At 49.2% G+C, this 22,653-nt stretch overlaps 7 protein-coding genes across 7 annotated transcripts; 4 read left to right on the top strand and 3 right to left on the bottom strand.

Annotated features, from left to right (window-relative positions):
* Positions 1 to 160: 160 nt before the first annotated feature.
* N7500_000398 (mitochondrial 37S ribosomal protein mS29) lies at positions 161 to 1,733 on the top strand (the record flags this gene model as incomplete). Its single annotated transcript, XM_056671544.1, has 2 exons — positions 161 to 806; positions 871 to 1,733. 2 exons carry the CDS (start codon positions 161 to 163, stop codon positions 1,731 to 1,733), a joined length of 1,509 nt encoding a protein of 502 aa, XP_056537117.1.
* Positions 1,734 to 2,147: 414 nt separating this feature from the next.
* On the bottom strand, positions 2,148 to 3,447 carry N7500_000397 (aldo/keto reductase; the record flags this gene model as incomplete). The annotated part of the gene is made up of 5 exons (XM_056671543.1): positions 2,148 to 2,623; positions 2,678 to 2,816; positions 2,892 to 3,114; positions 3,180 to 3,266; positions 3,329 to 3,447. The coding sequence occupies 5 exons, from the start codon at positions 3,445 to 3,447 to the stop codon at positions 2,148 to 2,150; spliced, it is 1,044 nt and encodes a 347-aa protein (XP_056537116.1).
* A 532-nt stretch (positions 3,448 to 3,979) lies between these two features.
* On the bottom strand, positions 3,980 to 6,889 carry N7500_000396 (uncharacterized protein; the record flags this gene model as incomplete). The annotated part of the gene is made up of 1 exon (XM_056671542.1): positions 3,980 to 6,889. One exon carries the CDS (start codon positions 6,887 to 6,889, stop codon positions 3,980 to 3,982), a length of 2,910 nt encoding a protein of 969 aa, XP_056537115.1.
* A 655-nt stretch (positions 6,890 to 7,544) lies between these two features.
* Positions 7,545 to 11,006, top strand: N7500_000395 (uncharacterized protein; the record flags this gene model as incomplete). Its single annotated transcript, XM_056671541.1, has 2 exons — positions 7,545 to 7,814; positions 7,863 to 11,006. The coding sequence occupies 2 exons, from the start codon at positions 7,545 to 7,547 to the stop codon at positions 11,004 to 11,006; spliced, it is 3,414 nt and encodes a 1,137-aa protein (XP_056537114.1).
* A 2,540-nt stretch (positions 11,007 to 13,546) lies between these two features.
* N7500_000394 (uncharacterized protein) lies at positions 13,547 to 15,074 on the top strand (the record flags this gene model as incomplete). Its single annotated transcript, XM_056671540.1, has 2 exons — positions 13,547 to 13,984; positions 14,061 to 15,074. 2 exons carry the CDS (start codon positions 13,547 to 13,549, stop codon positions 15,072 to 15,074), a joined length of 1,452 nt encoding a protein of 483 aa, XP_056537113.1.
* A 2,966-nt stretch (positions 15,075 to 18,040) lies between these two features.
* N7500_000393 (uncharacterized protein) lies at positions 18,041 to 19,222 on the top strand (the record flags this gene model as incomplete). The annotated part of the gene is made up of 1 exon (XM_056671539.1): positions 18,041 to 19,222. The coding sequence occupies one exon, from the start codon at positions 18,041 to 18,043 to the stop codon at positions 19,220 to 19,222; it is 1,182 nt and encodes a 393-aa protein (XP_056537112.1).
* Positions 19,223 to 20,239: 1,017 nt separating this feature from the next.
* Positions 20,240 to 21,943, bottom strand: N7500_000392 (cytochrome P450; the record flags this gene model as incomplete). Its single annotated transcript, XM_056671538.1, has 6 exons — positions 20,240 to 20,642; positions 20,709 to 20,977; positions 21,030 to 21,274; positions 21,344 to 21,495; positions 21,570 to 21,761; positions 21,834 to 21,943. The coding sequence occupies 6 exons, from the start codon at positions 21,941 to 21,943 to the stop codon at positions 20,240 to 20,242; spliced, it is 1,371 nt and encodes a 456-aa protein (XP_056537111.1).
* Between the last annotated feature and the right edge of the window lie 710 nt (positions 21,944 to 22,653).

The following is a 22,653-nucleotide window of genomic DNA, read 5'->3' as shown; positions in this document are numbered from 1 at the left end:
AGGCATCTAGACCGCCTTTACTTCTCAGGGCGGGCGGACTTCGCATCAAATTATTGACCGAAGTGTTAACTGCTGTTGTTTTCTCAACTCAATTCCCACCCACCTCTCCATCTCAACACCGGTTGTCTCCTCGCTGGCTGCGCCGGTGTCTTTGACAACAATGGCCTCGTCGTGGTGCTGGAATTGCCTCTCGAGGCTTCGACCGACACCGCGAGCGCTCCTCCCGCCGTCCGCAACGCCCCGGATTTCGAGCGCCCCCTTCCACTCCACCGCCGTGCACTATGCCCAGCCGGCTAAGAAGAAGGGAAACAGTTTGACTGCCGTAAAGCACAGACAGTCAACCAGCTTGAGAAGGAAGAAGAAGAAGGTCGCTGATCGCGGCGGACGTCCCCCGGCCGTAGGTGAGCGCAAGGCTTTGCGGAAACGCATTGTCCTAAGTAACCCCAATGCCCTCGAGATTGAGGGCATGCTTGAGCTGTCCCCGGAGACTATGGTGGACTCCCGTCTCCGTGGTACAGTTCTGGGACTGCCTGTGCCGATGATCGATCAATTGAGAGCAGTGCAGGCCTTCAAGCCTAAGCAGGGCTGGTCCATATTCCGCCGACCTGGAACGGTCCTCCGACGCGATACCATTGAAATGGGTCGTTTGTTTGAGCAGATCTCTGGGGAGGGTGATGATGCCCAGAAGGGCAAGGTTGTCAAAAAAATTGTTACTGGTATGAAGGGGTCTGGAAAGACCGTGCACCTGCTGCAGGCTATGGCCATGGGCTTCTTGAAGAAGTGGGCTGTTATCACTATTCCCGACGGTAAGTAGGACGATTTGCTGGCGTACATTGCAATTTTGCAGCTGCTGACTTGTCAATCTTATAGCTCGAGAGCTTGTGTCCGGTGACACCGCCTACGCCGCCATCGAAGGTAGCAACCCGCAGCAGTATGTTCAGCCTAGCGCGACCTCGGCTCTGTTGATTCGCACTGTCGATGCCAACCGTGAGCTCCTGGCTAGCCTGAAGGTCTCGCAGAACCACCCGGCCCTGAAGATGCTGAAGCCTTCCTCGACCCTTGAGGACCTCGCCAAGCTGGGTTTCACTGATCCCGCTGTCTCCTGGAACGTCTTCCAGGCTCTCTGGACCGAGCTCACTGCTACTGCCCCCGCCGCAGGATTGGAGAAGAACTTCCAGCCCCGTCCTCCCATGCTTGTTGCCGTGGATGGTCTGGCTCACTGGATGGTGGAGAGTGCCTACCGCTCCGCTGACTACAAGCCAATTCACGCCCACGACCTTGCCTTCGTCAACCACTTCATCTCATTGCTGAAGGAAGGCGATTCTCTGAAGAACGGTGGTCTCCTCCTTTACGCCACCTCATCCTCGAACAACCCCAACCCTTTGGCTCTCAAAATTGCCCTGGACCGCCTGGCCGCCCGCCAGGCTGGTATCAGTCCCTCCTCGCCGGAATACCCACAGCCAGAGGCCTACAGCAAGGCTGACCCTCGCGTCTTGGAGCTGCTCCAGCCCGCAGAGAAGGCTGTCAGTCCTCTCGAGTTGCAGACGCTGGGCGGCCTCACTCGCGACGAGGCGCGTGGTTTCATGGAGTACTTTGCTCGCAGCGGTCTGCTGCGCGAGATCATCAATGACCAGTGGGTGAGCGAGAAGTGGAGCTTGTCTGGCGGCGGTATCATCGGCGAACTGGAGAAGTTCGGCCGCCGTGTTCGTGCCACTGCTTCCGCCCCTAAATAGGGGGTTTTATTTGTATTTCTTTCTCTTGTCTTATGCCCGGCTTTCAAATTTGTATTTCATGTTTACCACTGTATATCGGATGCTGGGGTTTTCCTTGTGTGTTCTTCGCCCATGTACTTTACAAATCTCACTTGGTCCTTGTGTCTGTATGCATATAATGGTTTTGCTTGTTTGAAAAAGTCTTCTATCCTTCGATTCAGTCACTTCACAATTGTGTGCCATTGGATCTCTTCCGCGACGAATGAACCACTGATCTAAACAAAACCATTGGAGGTTTGGAGTTGAACCGGTCCCCACATCAAATACCCTTAAGCATCCAACTTCTTCGGCCTGATCCCCCTCACCACATCAGGATAATCAAACTTGGCCGTCATATTCATAAATGACGAACTCGCCGGATGCGCCTCAGGTACATCATCCCCCCCGGGACAAAAAGTTCATCGGGAACCCAATATCAAACTCATAAGCCCCTTCAATCTCCTTCACCTCCTCATCTGACAAATCCACCCCAAGCCCCTTAATATTCCCCAGTATATGGTCAACTGTACGCCCTCCCACGATTGGAGTCACATACGGCGCCTTACGCATCACATAAGCCAACGCAACACTGGTCAACGCAGTCCCCTTTCGCGTAGCAATATCCTCCAACACCTTCGACACTGCAATTTCCCGCTCCGTCGCAGGAATCTGTCGTCCGGGGTTGTTACCACGGGCGATCTCTTCCCGCTGTGCGGTGGTTTTGAATAGGCCGCCGCCGAGTGAAGCCCACGGTGCCAGACCCATGCCTTCGGATGCAGCCATGGGGATTATGTCGCGCTCGAAATCGCGGTTTGCAGCGTTCCACTTGCCTTGGTAAACGGAGAAAGCGCGGAGGCCGTGGTCGCGTGCGTCTGTAGTTGGGCGTCAGTGATTCATTCGGACATGCTGAGAACTATCAAACTGACATTGGTTCGCCTTGGTCACGATCCACGCGGGTGTATCGCTGATACCCAAGTACAGGACTTTGCCTGACAGCACTAGCTGGTTGAGTGAGGTCATGACCTCCTCGATGGAAGTGCTGAAATCCCACCAGTGGACGTAGAGCTATACTCGGAAGTTATACTGTTAGTAAAGATGGAATATCCCAAGAAGTAATGATAAAAGCAAGCAGCCACGTACCAGATCGATATAATCCGTTCTCAATTTCTTCAAACTGGCCTCGACAGACAGTTTCAAGCTCTTGGCATTATTGCCGACGAAGTTTGCCTGGATCTCGGACTGAACGTAAGATCGGTAGGGCGAGGTATACTTGGTTGCGAGCACGATTTGGTCACGGACACCGCGGACTTCCATCCATTCGCCGAGCCATTTCTCGGATTCCTCGGCTTGGTAATTGTTCGCTCTTTTTGGTTTGTTAGTGACTGGGTTAAGAGATATTTCAAGGTCGAATTGATTGGCTATGCATACGTGTCGATAAAGTTGCCTCCGTTCTCGTAGTATGTATCCAGGATCTGGAAAGTTGCCTCTTTGTCGCATTCGCCGAGGCGTTGTTTCCTACGTCGGGGTTAGTTGCTACCTGCACATGGGATTGATATGTAAATAAATGTTTTACGTACCAGCCTTCACCGAAGTTCATCGCTCCTAGGCATAGTGGGCTCACTTTAACGCCGGCAGTGGGGGCTAAGAGGCGATAGCGGCCGAGGTGGGACTTGGGGGTGGTAGCTCGAGCTAACATGATGGGAATCGAAGAAAATTGGGGGAATTCAAAAGTTTTCAAGAGAATTCAAGAGTACATGGAAATGATTGGGGGTTTGCCTGTTTTATAGCACGCCATATCCGGGGTTAAGCATGCTACGACGGAGTACTCCGTACTCTTATGCACGAATGTCGCCAGGCGCTAAAAGTGTTCCGGGGTTGGATGTCTACGGACAGGCATAGTGGCCAGGGGTACTTTGCCTTTAATGTAATGCATGATCAAGCAATATAAGCCCCCTGGGCTATCTATAAACAGGAACCTTGGTTTTTTGTTATGGTCTAGTGGTAAAATAGGCTGTATTTTACCCGACAGTGCATTGCGACCTGAAAGCCTTAATCTGGCAATTGAGGTATAAAGGCACTGCATTAAGACTGAAAGTCACCGTGGCCACTGTGCTCCTGCGTAAAATGTCTTAAATCCTAAATCCGGCCGCATTTGGGGCCTTAGGGCTATAAGGGTTAACTCCGTTTTGATGTGCATTTAGTTGGTTATTCAAATATCATTCGTTTGTTCAGGATTCGCAAGACTTCCACTGGTCGCTCGTAGATCTGGTACTATTGTCATCCCTATTCCCTCCCTCGGCCTTGACATCGTTGATCTCAACATCATTTGCCTCATCCCCATCAGATCTTTCCTCTTCGTCTTCCTCCTCATCCCGGGGGTTTGGGTCATCGAGATCATAGTATCTATCATAAATATCATCCACAATATCCCGATACTCTCTCAAATAATCCTGTAGCTCGGAATTATCCTGTCCAAGAACACCGCTCCAATATTCCTGCTTGGGGGGAATGGTTACTGGACCCGGGGTCCAATCAACAGTGCCATCGTCCTCGGCACCATTGCTGTTGGAGACAGGGGTGGCCTCCCCTTTATCAACAGTAGGAACAAACCCTCTGCCTTGACATCTGGGACACTCGCAATTCTTTCCGAACAGCTGCACAGCGTGCATATTGAGATCAAAGTCTTCTCCAACTGGGTCAGCGATTCTATAACGTTGATACGGAACTCGGATCTCTTCCCCGGCTTTGATATCCTTATTCGCCCAGACGACTACGCGGTTGGGGACCTTGCCATCGTATCCCCACAATGCGTTCTCAAAAGGGCGACAAGAATGATTGAACATACTTAACCCAGGGAAGAGGAAAAAGTTCCCAAAGGATGGTTCCATAGCCGAGAGATTTTCGTTCTTGTCTTTCATTCTACTTTGTAGGGTTGGATGCAGCACCGGCTTGGGACCATCTCGGTCTGTGAACATTGGATTCGCACCTCGTCGCGCATGTTCCCAAGGTACAGCATTGACTAGCAACTTCCGCAACACGGTCTGAATGACCCAAGTATCAAACGAGAGGTCACAGAAGATGTCCACTCCGAGGTTGAAGAGAATATCAAAGGGTATCTGGATATTACCGGCCAAGGTGAAAGGAAACCAGGTATCTTTCCACGGCTCATTCGTGTCGGTACCTGCCTCGAGAACGAGGAGTTCATTAATCTCATGAGCGAGGAGATTTGGGTCTTCTTGCCGGCGGTGGAGCGTGATTTCAAGTACGCTCTTCAAGAGCAGACTCAAAACAGTCCCGTGGCGTTCATTGGTGTGGGTGAAATACTGCGATCCCGCCCACGTCACTTTATTAGGTCGCATGGAATCGTGTAACCAGCCCCAGTCGAGGCCACAGAACTCTGGGAAATGGTATGTTTCACGCGCAATGGCCAAGCAATGGGGAGCCACGCCTTCTGATGTGGCGTCATTGGAAGAACAGAACAACAGACCGCCCTTGGTCGCTCTAAAATATCCTACATCCGTGCATTTGCAAATCATATCAAGACAAGCACAATCAGGCGGGTGTCCCCATACAGGATCGGGTGCCGGATTATGAATGGAGTCCCAGTTGTCCTCGATATGCCGAACCTCTTCTGGGTCAATCACTGTTTGGCAGTTGTCGCATCGTGGGGCATGCAGGGGGTCCTCACTTTCATCATCAAGCAGCCTATTGGGGATGAGATTTCCGCGAATAACGGGTTCCTCGTAGTGAATCATGCTTCCCGCTTTGATGTTTTCAGTGGCAAAGACCCCTAGCCCATTGAAGGAATTGTCCTTTGTGAGGGGTTGCACCTGGCATATCCGCTGGGGAGATTTCCCGGCACTGGGATTCACTGTGAAAATATTTGCATTGAGTGCAGTGATGAAATATGGCGATTCGCGTCTCACGTCTGCTTGATCATATGGATATTTATCGGCACCTGAAATCCATCCTCGTCTCCACTCGTGTCCATAAAGAGACGGATGAAGCGCTGAGGGATTTTCTCTCCTCTGTGCGATCTCGTCTTTCACACGAGCGCTCACTGTCATTCGCTTTTTGGGGACTGCCGCATCGCGGTATGGCAGAAGTCTTTGGAGTTGACCCTGCATATGGTCATCGAAATCATCCCAACAATTCAGTGCTGCGAGGCTGAGGCTGGTGATGCTGTGAAGGGCGTTCCTCAAAGTGGGAATAAAATAGTTGACACCATTTGCCTTCCTCATTTGCAGAACCTCTCTTGTCATTGGGACTCCCTTGATCTTCAATTCTATCATCAGATGCTGCTGAATGGCGTCCCATACCCGGGTATACATCCCAGGGCGTTTGTTTCTTTGAGTTGCCGTGGTTAGCACTTCGCAGAGAAGTTCTCCGCGATAGGCGTCCCCAATGGCGAGATCAAAATGACCTAGCAGATAATGGCAATACGCCCGGCTGTTCCAGTAAGTTGGATTATACGGGCTCAGTTTAATTGCCGCAGTATACATCTCAAGCGCAGACATATCTGTTTTCGTAGCAGGGTTCATTACAGGCCTTGGCTCGCGATGGATACCCCAGTGACTCAGGTTGCTTTGCTTCGAGAACCCAAAGCGCTCATCACATTCGTATTCCCATAGACGACGTTGTAAGTCTGTTTTCCTCCCATCTGTCTTCAGACCCCTCAATTTCAGTTCTTCTGTGAGTGCATCTTTCGTCCAAAGATCCGGGTCTCTGACGTTGAGACCGTGTACGAAGACTTTTTGTTTCATTGCGTCCAGCCCTTGCACGCCGTTGTATGTCTCGTTCAAGCCCTCTTCTCTGAATCTGGCTCGTGCATCCTCGCGCGAGACGGGCAGAAGTGGATTGTTCATCAGGTGCTCATAGACATTGTGAGCTAACGCATGCATCACTGATTCTTCTTCGTCGGCTGCTCGTGTATAAGGTCGATTGGCATGGGCCTTCCATGCACGTCCAAGGGATTCGTCGGGCTGCTGCCAGAATCGACGGGCAAGAAATGCATCATCTTCGGTCAATGCTGGCGCTAGTGGCGCCTGAACAAAAACATCTGGCCGCTTTGGAAATGGGGGTGGGTGGACGATGTCTCCCCCGGGTAAGACTTCGTATAACCGTTCCATAGGGTCCATCTTGATATCTTGGTATATCAAATAGTAAACAATAATTGGTAGGATAAACGTATGAACATATGGCAGGTCTCAGGGCTTCGATTTACACAGATCGAGTGGGACTGTGAGTCCAACACGGACCCTTGAGAGTATAAAAGTCAGTCAAGGCTCATCTTACTGCTGATCTGGCCGAAAGGCTTCCCGTGTCAAAGAGTCCCAGGGAACAAAGAAAAGATAAGATCATGTTAGTTTATTTTTGGAAATGAACTCGACTTGAAATGGGGTTTTGAGAAAATGCACCTGCTTCTGCGACAAAGAAAACCAACACTTGGATACTTTGCTATCAACATATGTAGGGGCCGGAAAGATCAAAATTCTCATGTCAAAATCCCTTCCGCTTTTTGGTGGGGAGCCCGTGGAGTATAAAGGGATAGTAAAACAAAGGATAGAAATCCATGGCCTTGGGGATTTCCTCGAAGGCTTGTAATCCTAAGCTTTGAATGTCGTAGGTGCCCGACAGGTATAGATGTGTAGAAAAGTTGCACTGGAGCGGGTGAACCGTGCTGACCCCCAGACCCCAACACAGCCTTGGGGGTATATTTAGACACTCTTAGAAAGACTGCCCCGGTGGACTCTTGAGTTTCCCATGTCTTTCTGAAGTGATCTAATTCACATCATGTACGGCCAGCCGAGTCGTTCTGATCCATCAGAGCCGGAATGGCGACTTCCTCAACGTCCCCCACAGCCATCGCAGTCGTCACAGCCGTCGCAGCCAGTACCTCCTCCTCCACCTCCACGTCCCCCAGTTCCATATTCACCGGCTGCTGGATATTCGCCAGCCACCTATGGACCGATCTCAAACCCACAGAGGTTGCCGTCACCGAGTGGTGCGGATACAACCACGTGGGGAGTGCGGTTCAACCAAAGCTCCGGTCCCCCGCTACCGGTAAGTCCGACGTTGGGTGTTAAATGTAAACAACTAACAGTCGCATAGCCTCGACCTCCAAATACAAATGAACAACAACATACCTATGGACAATCTCAGTCGCCTGCAACTGTTGCAGCTCCTTTTCATCCCGTCCAACCCTCTCCGCCCCCACATCCACCTCCACCGCCATATACACCAACACCAGCACCACCCAGTGTTCCACAACCACCTCCAAAAATCCCACAGGGGTTCCAAAATGCGCCAACCGTCCAAAGCGACCAAACGGGGCAAGCTCCATTGCTTGCTCAAGGGGTAGGACCGGCTGCGATGATTGGATCTTACGGATTCCGTCCGCCTAATCTCGATACAGGTACTACATCTACCGGGGCATCGGCGTTAGGCCCTGGAACACCATCAGATTGGGAGCATCTTGGCCCAACCCCTGGATACTTCGACGATGCAGCGTGGTTCCCCCCTCGTAGAGCGCCCTCTTTGCGTCACGAAGCGTTTCAACCACCATCAAGGGTTCCGGGCGATATTCCCAACGTGCCTGTGCAAAATGAGTCTGTCAGCGTCGCTCGCCCGAGAACAGACACAAATGAGACGCTCTCAAACACTATCTCCGGGGCGACACAGTCGGGACAGGCTACCTCGCATTCGCCTGTCAGTCCATGCTCAACACATGGAATACCAACACCACCTCCAGTGGCTCGCGTAGACACCACCAGCTCTGCCTTGTCTATCGGGGGCTCAGAAAGTATTGATAATGTGATAGATGCATGGGTCCGCCCATTATCTCCTGCGCATAAGCCAGTTCAACCGGAACCCCAGGACCGCCCCGGTGCATTTTATCAAACCAGCCCAGTTGAGCGCTCACAGTCTGCGCAAACCAACTCATCAGTCTTTGACCATTTGCGATCGAGCTCGAATAATTCTGCACGGATGGCTGAAGGATCCAGAAGAGCGGCTACGACAAAGAATCAAGATCCCTTCGAGGATATGGACCCTTGGTCTAGATCATCGTTGGAAAGATATGTCGCCATGCTTCGTAAGGAAGCAGTGGCTGACTTGGATGAAGAACGGTACAATATCTTCACGGCTTTTATGGCCAAAGAGACCAAACTCCGGGAGATTCTCTATAATATTGAGCATGAGCCTGAAATACCGCCGCCGACTCCGCGAGCTCCTCATCCTGCTTCTCATCAGCCGCTCTCGGTTTCAAATTCCGAACCCAATAAACAACCTGTTGAATCGGGACTGATACCCGTTGCGTCAGAAGAAAGCCCGTCTCCTCCGGCGGCAACAGCAACAGAAGATGAGGATCTCGATGATGTTGGCAGTGAGTACAGTTCAGGTGGTCGGCCTCTGCTCGCTCAGAAAGCACGACGGATCTCTCAGTTTCTTCCTAGTTTATCTGCTGTGCCCTCGGGTGCAGAGTCGACTCATCTCTCAAGACCATTATCGATCATGTCAACGGACACGCAGAAGCAAGCCTTTGAGCCCCTGGCTACGAACCCCCCACGGCCCATATACACGCCATTCCAGTACAAGGAAGGTCCCCAGCGAGGCTCGGACAACCTCACATTTGCTCGCCCAGCCTACCAAGCCTACTCTGATATGCGGCAAGCAGCTGTCAGTGGACGAGTCATGTCAAATGCACCAGCACCTACATCTCGTTCAAGTTCAAACACTGCACTTGGTTCTCCAACTCAGAACGAACATGACGAGACCTTTCTTGGTCTGATCCGTCACAAGAGCGTCGCTTATTCTAAACCGGCAGAGCAAACCTCTCCGCCTCTTCCATTGCTGCCAGAAACCCTTCGTCAAGGCCGGCCAAAGGCCCTCGTGGAAGAACTACGCACAATCGTTTCCAAACCTCTGGATAGACAGTCTGAAAACTCGTGGCACATCACGATTCGGGAGGAGCTGAAAAAGTTTTCCGATGATTTCTCGTACATCCGGCGGACCGCGAATCAATGGGAAGAAACAGCGCAAGCCAGACGGCAAAAGCTGGAACAGGAGCGTATGGCTCGTCAGGATGAATCCGAGTTACACATCGATGATCTTTTCAATGCAAAAGAGATCGGGTATGCAGACATCAATACCTTGGAGGAAGACTTCCGGCAAACTGAAGCTCGGGTCCAATTAGAGGAGGAACGACAAGAAGTAGACGATTTTATTGCGCATGTCTTCAACCCCTTAGATGAAGGCCTGAAAAGTGAAATTTCGGCGCTTCGCAAGTCCTACGACGCTGCTCTCGGTCAACTCGACCGTGATCAGCAGGACAAGGTCTCAAAAAGCGAGCGCGGCAGCCCATCTGTGACGATGAAAATGGTTAATGACATTCACAATAAGCTGGAAATTCGATTCCAGCAACGTCTTGAGTTAGCCCTTGACTGCGAGCGACGACGGAAGAAGGCTGAGCGGCGACCACTTGTATTCATGGGTGATGTGGCTGCTCTGCGAAAACTAGATGGAGAATTTGACCAGATGGAACGGCGAAACATTCTAGAAGCGTGTAAGGATCGTGATGACCGAGCCAACCGACTCATGGATTCCTTCGACGATGCAATTTTGCACGGGCTAGGTACAAATCAAACCCTCCTGGACGAGATTGCCTCGAAAGCAGCTCGGCTAGATACCGCTGCCCTCCGAGCCTCCGGTCTTTCGGTTTCTGAAATCGAGCAGGTTCTCAGATCTGCAGCCACCTTTGCGGCGTCCCTACGAGTCGATTCGGAGGCCATCATCCACAGCGCTGGGGTCGCAGATATGGCCCTTAATGACGCCGACTATGGAGTGTCCGTAGCGGAAGCTCGATATGCCAACTCAGAAGCGGATATTTTCCATCGGCTGGAGGATGAGAAGAAAAAAGAGGATGAGAAAATCCAGGAAGACTCGAATTCAAAGTTGCAGAGCATTCAGAAGGGGCCTGAGCAGATTGAAGCCACAATTCAACGTCTTCTCCTTGGCTTACACAACGATCCCCACACCGCCGCCCCGATCTCCCCAGTCCAAGACCTTCTCCCAACGAGGGCCTCGGGTGAAGTGCCTATACCTCCAAGTCTTCGCCCTTCAACTACTAGCCCGGGTCCATCTTCAAGTCCAGCACCCGTGAGTCAAAGTACGGATGAAGACTCAGAACATAAACAAAGGCTTCTTAGAGCGCTGGAGGCAGCCAAGCAGCGCAACGCTGCCAGGGGTCATCATTGATCAGGTGGGAAGCAAGCTGTGTGGAATATCCATGACCTGACGAATGGCGACGAATTTTCTTGCATTTCAATATATACCCTTTTGTCTTTTCTCTTGTCCTGTTCGCATGTTTGTGTTCCAGCTCGTATTTTGCAAGTTGATACCCACTTTATGCAACGTACTAGTTAAATGAAGACTAGGGTAATTTGCCTATTTGATCATTTTGCTCGCACACTCAAGTCACAGTTAAATCTTACTGTGTGGAGCCTTAATCTTGTCCGATTCCTTCTCTCGGTAGTTAGTTTTGTAAAATATTCTAAGCAGGCCTATATGGACATTGAAGTATATGCTTAATTCGGGTCAACAGCACAAAATCTGACGGAGTCTTTTTCCCGATGTCACACGAAGATTCTCTCTTAGCATTCTGATCTTTTGTGTCGGCTATAAACGTCACCATAGCATGCTATCGTCGCTACTACCTTCAGGGCTTCCAGGACGACGTTCACTATAGACATAACGGTTGAAATCACACATTTTTTCCCCCATCCCAGAAGACCGGTAAGACTCCGATACGTTTTGAGAGCCCCATGCTGATTTTTCCTCTAACCTTCCCTTCGCGCCACTGTGGCTGCGTCATAGACAGGGGCCAAAATCAGTCAAGTGATTCAACGTGCAGGAAGGGGGAGAAAACAGCGCACAGACGATATCTTCGAACCCTCAAGAACCGAGAGTTAGCCATCACCTACGCCATATGTGACGCGGATCGCAGTGCATACCAAGGCACAATTTTTAGGCGCCCAGGGATGGCGATTGGCAGGCGATAGCCAAGCCAGTGAGCTAGACGCCAACTGCTGCCGATCAACCATGTTGCGCAGTCAAAAGTGCCTACCGCAGCCTCAACAGACCTGTCGAGTTGTCTCGGTGCTTGGGCCGCATCAACTTGCAGGGATAGAAGATTAACTCCCAAACCCAATACATACACAATCTGGCGGGTCTTGCTGTGCCGCACAGTTCGCTGTGCGCCACGCTCGGATTTGCTGCGCACTATACGATGGATATCGATCCCGGACAACTTGCGGCCGAAAGAATACCGCATACAACATAGTCTCCTGCGCCAGGCCTTTTGGTCCACTCGGCATGTCGTCTTGTTCGGTTACAATTTGGTGATCCACTTTCTATGGATTTTTCTGCGCAATATGCAAGGCAGGCCCTTGCTATCACCAACCCCATCTTGGATGATGCAGATGTGGTATGGTTTCGGGGAAATAAAGACATTGCGGCGTATACTCCGTGTATAGCTAGCTTCTCCTCGGCCGCGCTCCGCCCCTGGGATCAGGGCATCGGAATTATCACCAAGGCCAAGAAACCAGTCATCATCCTCGTTTGAAATACGGAGTAAACTGTCACATTCGAGCTTGCTGATGAACAGGGATTTCCTGCGCAATTTTTTTGGTTTCTGTTTGGGGCCTGGTTGTCGCAGAGACAAAGAGCCCCGGGTTGCCGACCTATCCGAAAGAACCATGACATGACATGCTAGCAATTCTCCACTATGATGGAAACTACCAGGGTGCAATCATGGTCAAGGAGAAGCAACTTGTCGGAATGGTCCGAGTGATGCTGTTCTAGAGCTTCGAAACAATTTCCAATCCCCTTTCGGCTGCTCGGGCGGCGATCGCAGCTCCATTGTGCCTCTTACATTGTAAGGCACAGGCTGGAGATTTATCTTGTACTAGGAGTATCCCCGTTATCTTCCACGGTTTCCTAGGCAAGACCCCTGTCCTTTTTCCCTGCATAAGGGTCTATCTCGCCAACAGCGTCTACCTACTCCATATGCAAATACGAGATGCAAGCTTTGCATTGGTCAACTGTAGATTCAGCCACCTAGCGACACTCAAGGATCAACATACAACAAACCAAGATTTTAACTTTCTGTCGATTCTATTTGCATTCTTTTCCAGTTGCATGCATTGCTCTCAGAGGCAAAAAAACTGCGCATCTTTGTGAGAGATGACCCTATGTCCTCGGGTACCGTAGCCATGCCCCGGGCCACAATCTGTTTTCAGGTGCCAGCCGCTTAAGCATTCCATTTGACCCCAGGTCTTTCCACAAGATCCTCCATTAGCGGATGTCTGTGCGCTGCGTGATGATGCTGATCCATGAGATTGTACTAGGTAGAATTAAACGGCGCAGTCTTGTTGAAACATCATCCCTTCATCTCCTGCGGCACATCCCATCGAGCCTCCAGATTTCCCCCTCTTTGCCTGAGCACTCACCTTTCACTAAGCGCTGTTGGGGTAATAAAAAAAAAATCTTTGAAAAATCCAAGCTGATTCTGCTGAAAGAGAGATACAAATTATTTTGCAGGTGAAATTGACAAAAAAAAAACATCTCAATGGCCCCTGATTATTTAAAGCGGGCGCCATGGGAGCCCGTTCCATGGTTCAGTGTACCCGCTTCCGTCCATGGGTCGGGAGAACTCTGTGAGTCTACGAAAGTCCACTGGGAAATCATTCGCCCCTCTTTGATTTTAAGGGAAGGCTTGTCCTCTCTTTTTTTTCGTCATGTCCGCTCCAACAGGGCAATTTCACAGGCTGTCCATTGGTCGAAACATGCCAGATACAGCGCTGCCTGCTAGAATCCGCGCGGGGCGACCGGACTCTTCCGATAGTGATGAGGAGGATAGCTCCTCGGGGAGCTCCAGTGATGGGGAGGAGGAAGAGGATGAAGAAAGCAGTGATGAGCAGTCTGAATCCACTAGTGCCTCCGTCCTCGCATCGTCCGGCATAACCTATGATCTCAGCCAACTGGATTCCGAGTCTGAAGCCAGGGCCTTTGTGGGTTTGACTGGCCGTTTTGATGTCATCAACTGTCGCTCTACTCCCGCCGGGTATGACTTTCAGCTGTTGGATCGGCCGCAGGTGCATATAGGCTCCGACTCATTTACCTGCACTTGCCCAGTCTTCCAAGGTCATTCGGACGGGGCGTGCCAGCACATCTTTGTGAGTATGCCTTTTGGGGAAGCTTAAATAGCTCGGAGGCTTGAAGTGCCAACACTAACCCCCGTCCCTTGAACAGTGGCTCGTCGATCAACTACATAGCTGCTTCCTGCCCATACCTCGGTCAACAGAGGTGACACTGACTCCAAACGGACGTCCGGACCGCCTACCGAGGATCGAGGATCTCCTGAAAGGTAATCTAATGTCGGTTGCAACGCAGCTCAAGTGGCAGTGCCTACGAGATGAGCAGGATGGGATGACGCGGACAGAAAAGGTCCGGGACATCTTTTCTGCATTCAGCAAACGAACTCTCCCAGAAGACGCCCGCCGGGACTTGACGGAGACAATGGAGCAAGCTCGAACGCCAGAGCAATGCGTGGTTCAAGGCGATTTTGAGGCAACCATGTTCCGACTTGCAGTGCACGACGATGCAGTTTTCGACAGCCTCTGTAAAGCGATGCCCGCAGGCGCATGTGCGGCCATCTACTTCGACAAAGTACAAGAGCAGTCACGCCGACTGCTAGACGACTTCGACCGATACTGTGCCACCGGGGAGTTACCCGCAGACCCCGTGAGCCCAGGCTTGGGCATTGAGGTCAACGACGTCGTAAGACAGCTCCAGCGTTCTGTATCCCGGATTGCAGTCAACATGGCCGCACGTGCCCCGCATGGCTCGGAGGGCGCCGCCGAAGCCCTCGTGTCCCTCCTGGAGTCAGTCGTGGCTCGCAATCATGATCCCCTGGAAGGCAATCCACTGGGCCGCCAGTCCTTCCATGGTGAAGACGAGGATCAGCGCAATCTATATCATCTGCTCATCGGGTCGGTCGAAACAGACTCCGAAACAGACGCGCGGCACTTTGTTCTCAACGCGCTTGATGCCCTGCCGCCGGTGGACCTCCACCAGTGCGCCAACCGGCTGCGCGACATTCTCAGTAAGCTCGAGGTCAACCGTGCCCCGAAGCCATATCTTCTCCACCTGGGCTCGTTGATCCGTGTCGCTGAATCTGCTGCTGCTACTGCTATGGGATCTGGACAGAAGCGACCGGCGGCTGGGAATGGGAATTCCGGGGGATACTCAAAACGAACCCGCTGAATTTGTTGATCTTTTTATTTCATACGTGTGTTATCTTGTTCTGGGAGGCTATCGTGTTCATTGCAATACCCCGCTGCATCGTGTTCTTTACGTTTCATCAGCGACGAATCGCTCCAGTTCTATTTTGCTTCTCAGCCATGTCATTCATTTTCCCCGTGGACGTTCTTTTGAATTTTACTATCTACGATCATTTAGAGTTGTTCATTGTCCATAGTCATTTTAACATATACAATCACTCACAACATCTCCAAAGCAACATCAAAATAATCATGTAGGTATCAGTATTCAAATTCCCCCGGGCATGTCGTCATTGCCAAACCCAACACTGCGGCCTCGGAACCCCAGGTCCATGGTCCAAGCCTTGCTAGCCGGTGTCACTGCTTCCGCACAGGGGTAACTTAACCTATTTACGAGGCTGAACCATGGAACCAACCTTAAATGTGGGTCCTACACACTTCGGAAATCCTTTCAATTTGTTTTTTTTTTTTTTTTCTTTTTTTCCCTTTTGGGGTCAAACACTCGAATCGGACCACAATTGAATGCCGAGATCAAAGACCGTCGTACGAATGTCAATCTCGATCTGGTCGTTTCGCCCGATCTATGCTGTGTTGATTGGGTAGGAAGGATATAACTACCGAGTACTCCGGACTCCGGACGAGATAATATAATTCTGTTGGGTCCCACAATATTCCCCCCTGTTTTCGTTCTTTTGTTGGGCAAACTTCATAACTCTCGGGGAGTTGTCCTTTATCAGATAGATATCTTGTCCTCACCGCTCATATTCTCTTCGAAAAGTGTCCCACTAAGAAACCCGCTTTAAGCTAATGGCTCTGTTTTTCCATTTTCTGACCCACAGATTTTCACTATCGAAAGATATAGTGCCCTGACATCGCTAGGCGTTAAATTACCCCGAATGAGAGAGTTTGGTCTTGAATTATGGCATTGCGGTATTTCATGAGAATTATTAATAAATCAGGGGATTTAGCAGTCCGGTTGACGTTTACACTCGCCATGAAATACCTCGGTGCGATGTTCTTTTCAGTGTCTGATTCCCAGGCTTTCTGAATGACAAAAGGACAAGGGGAGACGGATTATGCAGCCTTATGATGTCTTGCTTACAGGGCTTTCCAGTGGTCTTTTCAGTGGTCTTTTTAGTAGTCCTTTCCGTGGTCTTCTGAGATATCTTTAAGATACGTAATTTAGTGTTCCCCCTTTCTAGTCTTATTGGTAGACAGCAGGAAAAGGCGGGAAAAGCATACTCTGTGTAAGGTACTTTTCTACGTATGACTCCTGACTGATTGATTATATGGGGTTGATAAAAGTACAAGTGTGCTTCGGTATAACTTAAGATATTATTGACCAGCGGATCCGTTGAGGTCTGCAAAACCGTGGGGCCGACTTTATTGGAGTAAACGGTTTGATCACGTGATGTGATTGTTGGGTTCGTGCTCGGCACACGTTCTGCAACAATCTTCCATTATACCAATGCTGGTATCTGCCTCCTTCTCCTCTTATTTTTGACACAGACAAGTTTGCTTGTCTAGTTCAGGCGTGTGTCAACGACCACTCAACGGAAAACTTCGACGCGAAGGACGCGGAGACAAATACTCGATTTATCTGGTTTTTACTGAAGAAATAAGACCATCAGAGCAGCGGCTCTTATTCGACTGTAATACCACGTACGTGGACAACTGCAATCAAGCTTGAAAGAATCCTGTATATAAAGTTTTTGCTCGGGGTCCAGTGTAAACCTCCGGGCTTTTTTGCAACAATGACATTCCACAGTGCAATAACCAACTGCAAATTTCCGTTCTGACCAGCGATAAGAACAGTATCCATAGACTCTGCCACAACAGCCTCCTCTCCCAACACAATTTTCCCAAAGTACTTGATATATATACCATTTTGGCTGTGAACGCTAGTGCTCAATACCTCTAGTCAGCGCGGAGTCCAAAAATGAAGACCTAATTTCCCACTCACGTCGTTCTAAGATCCAATATTCCTTCGAAAGTGTCGACAATTCCTCCTGTAGATCTTGAATAATAGTCACGTTACTTCCTTCTTTAGAACGTTCTTCTATTTTCTCTTTCAGGGCTAGCTTGCGTTGAGTATTCTCCCGAAGTGCAACCCCTATCTACAATAATCCCTTTAGATCTGTGGGCAATGTTGCTCTGTTTTCTACGTTAGCGACGGGAGTGTTTCGGTATTTTTGAAGAAGACATATATCTCCAGATATCTCCAGGTCAATATCTTCATTGGTTTTGTCCCCGTACATAGCATAGCTCATCTTCGAACATCGTTTCACTCAAGGATATTGGGTCTAGTAAAGGAGCTCGGGATTGGAGTTTTTGGAGAATCGAAGATATGATCTGCTTAGTGATCGTATCTACCGTAGGCAGAGCTCCAGGAATATCCTAGTTATATAGAGCAAAAAGTCTAACATTCAAATTGCCGCTTCCGAAAGAGGAATTCGTCGTAGTCATTACCCGATCTATCACCCGCTAGGCGCAATCGTCAAGATGACATTTATATTTAAAATAGATTCTAGAGTATCTGATTTTATAGGATTTAACATATTTTAAAGTCACGAGTGACAGAGTACCATGTTCAGGGGTATGAGATAGTCCTACACTTTGCCATCATTCTGAAATCATGGACTCTTTAGTAACGGATAGTAAAAGCCTTGATGATTTTTTAGCCAGCTCTTTACATGAACTATACGCAGTTCTGACTTTGAATACACCTGATAATATTGACCTAATCATCCAACCAAATGAGTCAAATTATTCAATCTGGAGTGACTGGAGTGACTTTTCAAAACTGAATGTATGGATGACCTCCGACATTTTCTCGGCTATTGACTCACCCTCACTCAGTTCAGCACCCTGCTGGCTCTTTCAACATCTACAAACTCACCACAAGCCAAAGTATCACCAAACAAGAAGAAAATCGAGCAAAAAATGAAAATGAGGCGAGATGTGCCCGAATCCCCTGAGATCCTCACTCTCACAAACTGGAGATCATGGAAAAATGCCATCGAGAAACACGCCCGAAAAGAAGGTGTTTGGGAGTACTGCGACCCCGACGCCCCGGCTAAGTACCATCCCGAGCTCTATGAACCCGAAAAGCCACACATTTCCACAGTCAGGCCCGAAGCAGAATCCCTCGTAGACCTCGGAGAGGATGACTTCATTGAACTCTCCTCGGTCGTGGATATGTACTGGCGGCAGATGCACGCATACGAGAAGATTCAATTCGGACTAGATGTCATCTTCAAACTTATAAAACATCATGTCGACGACAAATACTCGCATGTCATTAAGCATGCAAAAACACCGCTGGAGCAGTTGACTGCGCTATGTACTGAATTCCATAAATTTCGCCTGGAAAATCTGCAGCAGAGATGGGAACGTATACAAAATCTGGCTAGTGGGCCAGAAGTACAGGAGCTATTTGAACGATGGAACGCCCTGTTCACAGATTGCGATGGATATCTTTCTGCTCATGCTCGAAAGCAGGATGGCTTTTGGGACTGTGTTGAAGTAGCGGGATCTTCCTCCGCAAATTGCAATCCTCTCACTTCTCAGCGCTGGATTGAAACTTTCAGCCATGTTGAGTCGACGAACAATGGGGATGCTTGCACTCGGCCTCATTTACTGGATAAGCCGAGGTCTATTGCTTCTCTGCGCCAGATTAAAACCCCAGGCTATGATTGCGATCGATCTTGTTCGCCGCCTGAACTAGAGTCTATCGCTTCCCACCACTGGAGTCAAACCACCGACGATGTTGAGTCGTGGAACAATGGAAGTGATTGTTCTCTATCTCACTCACTGGCTGGACGGGAATATATTGCTTCCCCGAATCTGACTGAAACCCCCGGCACTGTTCAACATGAAAATGGCGTTGCACGACCTCGATCGCCGGTTAAACGGGGATTTATAGATTTGCCGCATTATGTCAGTGATTGTCAGTCTACGGTGTCAGTTGGACACTCCTCTCTGAGCCCTCAGCCTAGGTCAATGGCAGATCGCATTGAGCGGCCTGGAGAAATCTCTGGAGACAATGTGGAGGTAACGGCTCTTTTGCGACAGTTAGTGCGCCGGGCGGAAAAAGGGGAACCAATGTGTGAAGATTCGGATACATGGTAGACGGGGCCAGGCATGGTGTGTTTGATTTGGTTGGCTTCGGTATCCTAAGGTGGAGCGCGTATGTTTTTTCCGTTTTCGATGGGAAGTGAATTGCTATAGCTCTTTTCAGGTGGATTTGCTACCGTTGCTTAACGAGATCATTGGATGATAAAGTCGTACTTACCACGGTTGGTTTTGCACAGAGTCGAAATCAAAATCATGACTCCATTTCCTATTGAATCTTGAATCTTGAATCTGAAAGGATAGATCATTGAATAGTTGCATAGATGGTATATGATATCATGGGATTAAGTATGAGCAAATTAATAAGAACATGCAAACTGTATCGTCATTTCTTCTTCTTTATATCATCCATTCTCTCCGTCAAAGAAACTCCTTGTACTCCTGTTTGGCAACTTGGGGTTGTTCCGGACATCCGTCCTGTATCCGTTGCTTAAGCTGCCATTCGTTTGTCTTCCAGGGTTGCGTTTGGCCTTGTTAATATAGTTTCTTATGTTAGTTTCACGAATACCAAAGACTTTCACCTGGCCGTTTTGGGCGTATCAACCGCGAACTACTCTTTTGGTATTGTGTTTTCTTTGATTAAGTGTAACTTAGCTTCGACATATGTCTGACCGGGGATGTCTTTGGTTTATAGTGCAGATTTAGCCCAAATTTATCATATAACAGCACGGCCGGCTGGCCCAATGGCAAGGCGCTTGACTACGAATCAAGAGATTGCAGGTTCGATCCCTGCGTCGGTCATTCTTTTTTTCTTTGTATTTTTATTCCTCCAACGCAGAATGTCTCTTTTTTCGCATTTTCTCTGCATTTTTCGGCGTAGAAAAATTTCTCCATCAAATACAAATATTCTCAGTGTCTTTCGCGAGAAATCTCCGCTCAATTGGTGGGGAATACCAAAATTCAATGTGGCTGCCACCTGGATGAGATTTTTACACACATATATATATCTCCCCAAACCTATAATCCCGAGAAACAAGTATACGGGTTAGATCTCTAACTCAAATTGGACCATCTTCATAATTTGATATCATCAAAGACATCAGAATCCCCCTTCAACCACGGTTCCTCCACCTCGACGGACCTGATGAGCACCTGGGCATGTTCACTACGCGGTTGAATTTGGACGCGGAATGGGGATGGATGACTGATGATACCAGGTTGGAACCTAGTTGGGAGATCCATCTCCTTGCCATCCTCTCCAAGGCCTTTCGAGATATCGAAAACCGCGAGGGACTTTGCAATGGTGAGAAAGACGCTTGCGTCAGCGAGAAAACGACCTGGGCAGATGCGGCGCCCGAACCCAAAAATCAACTTCTGAGGATCCCACTCGGGAGAGGTGCCGCTCTCGTCTTGCAAGAAGCGACCAGGGTTGAATGACATCGGGTCCTTATATATCTCTGGATCGTGTGCAAATGACCTAGGAGGGAACGATTCAATTTCAAAGTCAGGCAAGAAAAAAAAAGAGATTGCCACGCTTACTGACCAGATGTTTGGAACCAACACTGCCCCTTTCGGAATACGATACCCGTCGTATTCATCCTCTTCCGTGCTCGTATGGGGAACACCCAAGGGCGCAACAGGATGCCAACGCATTACCTCCTTTATCAAAGCGTCCACATACGGAAGATTCGGACGGTCGTTCATTGTGGGAAGTCTTGAACCTATCACAAGATCGAGCTCCGCCTGAGCATGGCGCTGAACATCTGGAAACTGAGCCATGACGAGAAAGAAAGTTGAAAGTACCGAGACGGTCTGTCTATGTCGATTAGTATCAGGCACAAGTGGCCAAGGACGATCCCCTCACGGTATCTGCACCAGCGCCGTAAATCACAGCTGCTGTCCATTTGATGACAGATTCCTCGTCCGGTGCAATAGGACTATCCAGTGCATTCAAGTGTCTGGAGACGTATGAGTCCACATCCTTTCCCTTGCTGCGTTGATGAAGAACGAATGCATAAGGCTTTTCGGCTAGGTTGGTCAAAGCATCTCTCCATTCCCGCGCTGTTCGTTGAAATCCGGCCCCTGGAAACCAAGCGGGAAGATATTTCACTGATCATCTCAAGTAAGCCAGGGAAATTACCGTCCAAAGTCGGAGTCTGAGAGGAGATGGTTCCTTACATATAGGGATACTATCCACAACCCAAGCTCCAGGCTCCACTGCGCTGGAGAATTGAATGCTAGAAAGCTCAGCCATATCAACGAGAGAATCTGGCCCAGATGACCCGACCTTGTACCCGTAGACCATGTCTAAAATCTTCGCTCCGGTGACCCTGAATTTGAGATCAGTCAGTTTATCTATATTTCCCTATCTTTTCATGTATCGGATCATGAATTTGGATCACACCGTCGAATGTTTTCAATCAGAGAATCGGGCTGCCGAAGCGTCTGCGATAAGAAATGTCTGGCCCCAAGGTCAAGTTGATGATGCATGTTCATGATGGCATTTTTTGATCCCAACAAGCTTGTGATGTATTTCCGATGTGTACGAACCACATTTGCATCGCCATTGAAGGTCACTATGCGCTTCCAGTTGACCCTTTCCCAGAAAATGTCAGAAATGAAGAACATATTGCCAGGGGTATGCAGGTTTGTTGTGCGAGGGCCTTACAAATCAGCGCTAAACACAGCCTGTGGCCGTGACGAATGAATGGCCGAGCGTCTCTCCATCAGATCATATGCAACCTCCGACTTGTTGAGAAGAATGAGGGTCTGTCCCATTGTCACGAGTGAACTGATAGGGCCTACCAACCATACACCAATCAGAAACTATAACTCGAGGTGTGCCTGCATGAAATCACCATAGAGATCTTTGTGCTTCAACCAATGCTCCCATTCATGAGCTCCTTGCTTTGGAAAATCAAAGAGATTACCAATGAAAGGTCTTCGGGGAGGGCCAGGTGGAAGCGGACGAGAATTGGGTGGGACAAAACATGACTTGAGGGTATACAGCCCCAGCAACCCTAGAAGTAGAGTGAGGGTGAAATATATCACAATCATCGGTATTGGACGTATGGATGAGTTTGGCTTATGCTAGGCTCTTCTCGTTGTCAGTAAAACCAGTGAATGAATTTAAAATGCTACTTTATACTCTCATTTATATACGATTGTCCAACAACAGGATATCCAAAATGGAGGAGAGAAGGGGCCTCCAGCAAACCTAATTTTGTCTTCGTGTCTCTGATATAAGTACAAAGAGATAGATACAAATATTGAATAAACTGTATTATCTACGCCGTCGCCCAGTGAAGGTATGTGCACTTGACTTGAAGATCAGTATCGGCAGTAACGTGTCACTGCATGGAGATCTTGAGCAACGTTACATCCCTCAGCTTCATGCAAGAGCAATAGTCTGACATTTGGCTTTTGGATATGATATGCTATCTTGTTTTTAACTTTCGAATCGTAAACAGATTCCTGTTGTACTTGGT

This window comes from Penicillium coprophilum (genome assembly GCF_028826855.1).
Source record: "Penicillium coprophilum strain IBT 35676 chromosome Unknown utg000001l_segment0_segment0, whole genome shotgun sequence".
In the NCBI taxonomy this organism is placed as follows: Eukaryota; Fungi; Ascomycota; class Eurotiomycetes; order Eurotiales; family Aspergillaceae; genus Penicillium; species Penicillium coprophilum.
The sequence above is the reverse complement of the archived record's forward strand: the minus strand, read 5'-3'. Positions and strand labels throughout refer to the sequence as shown.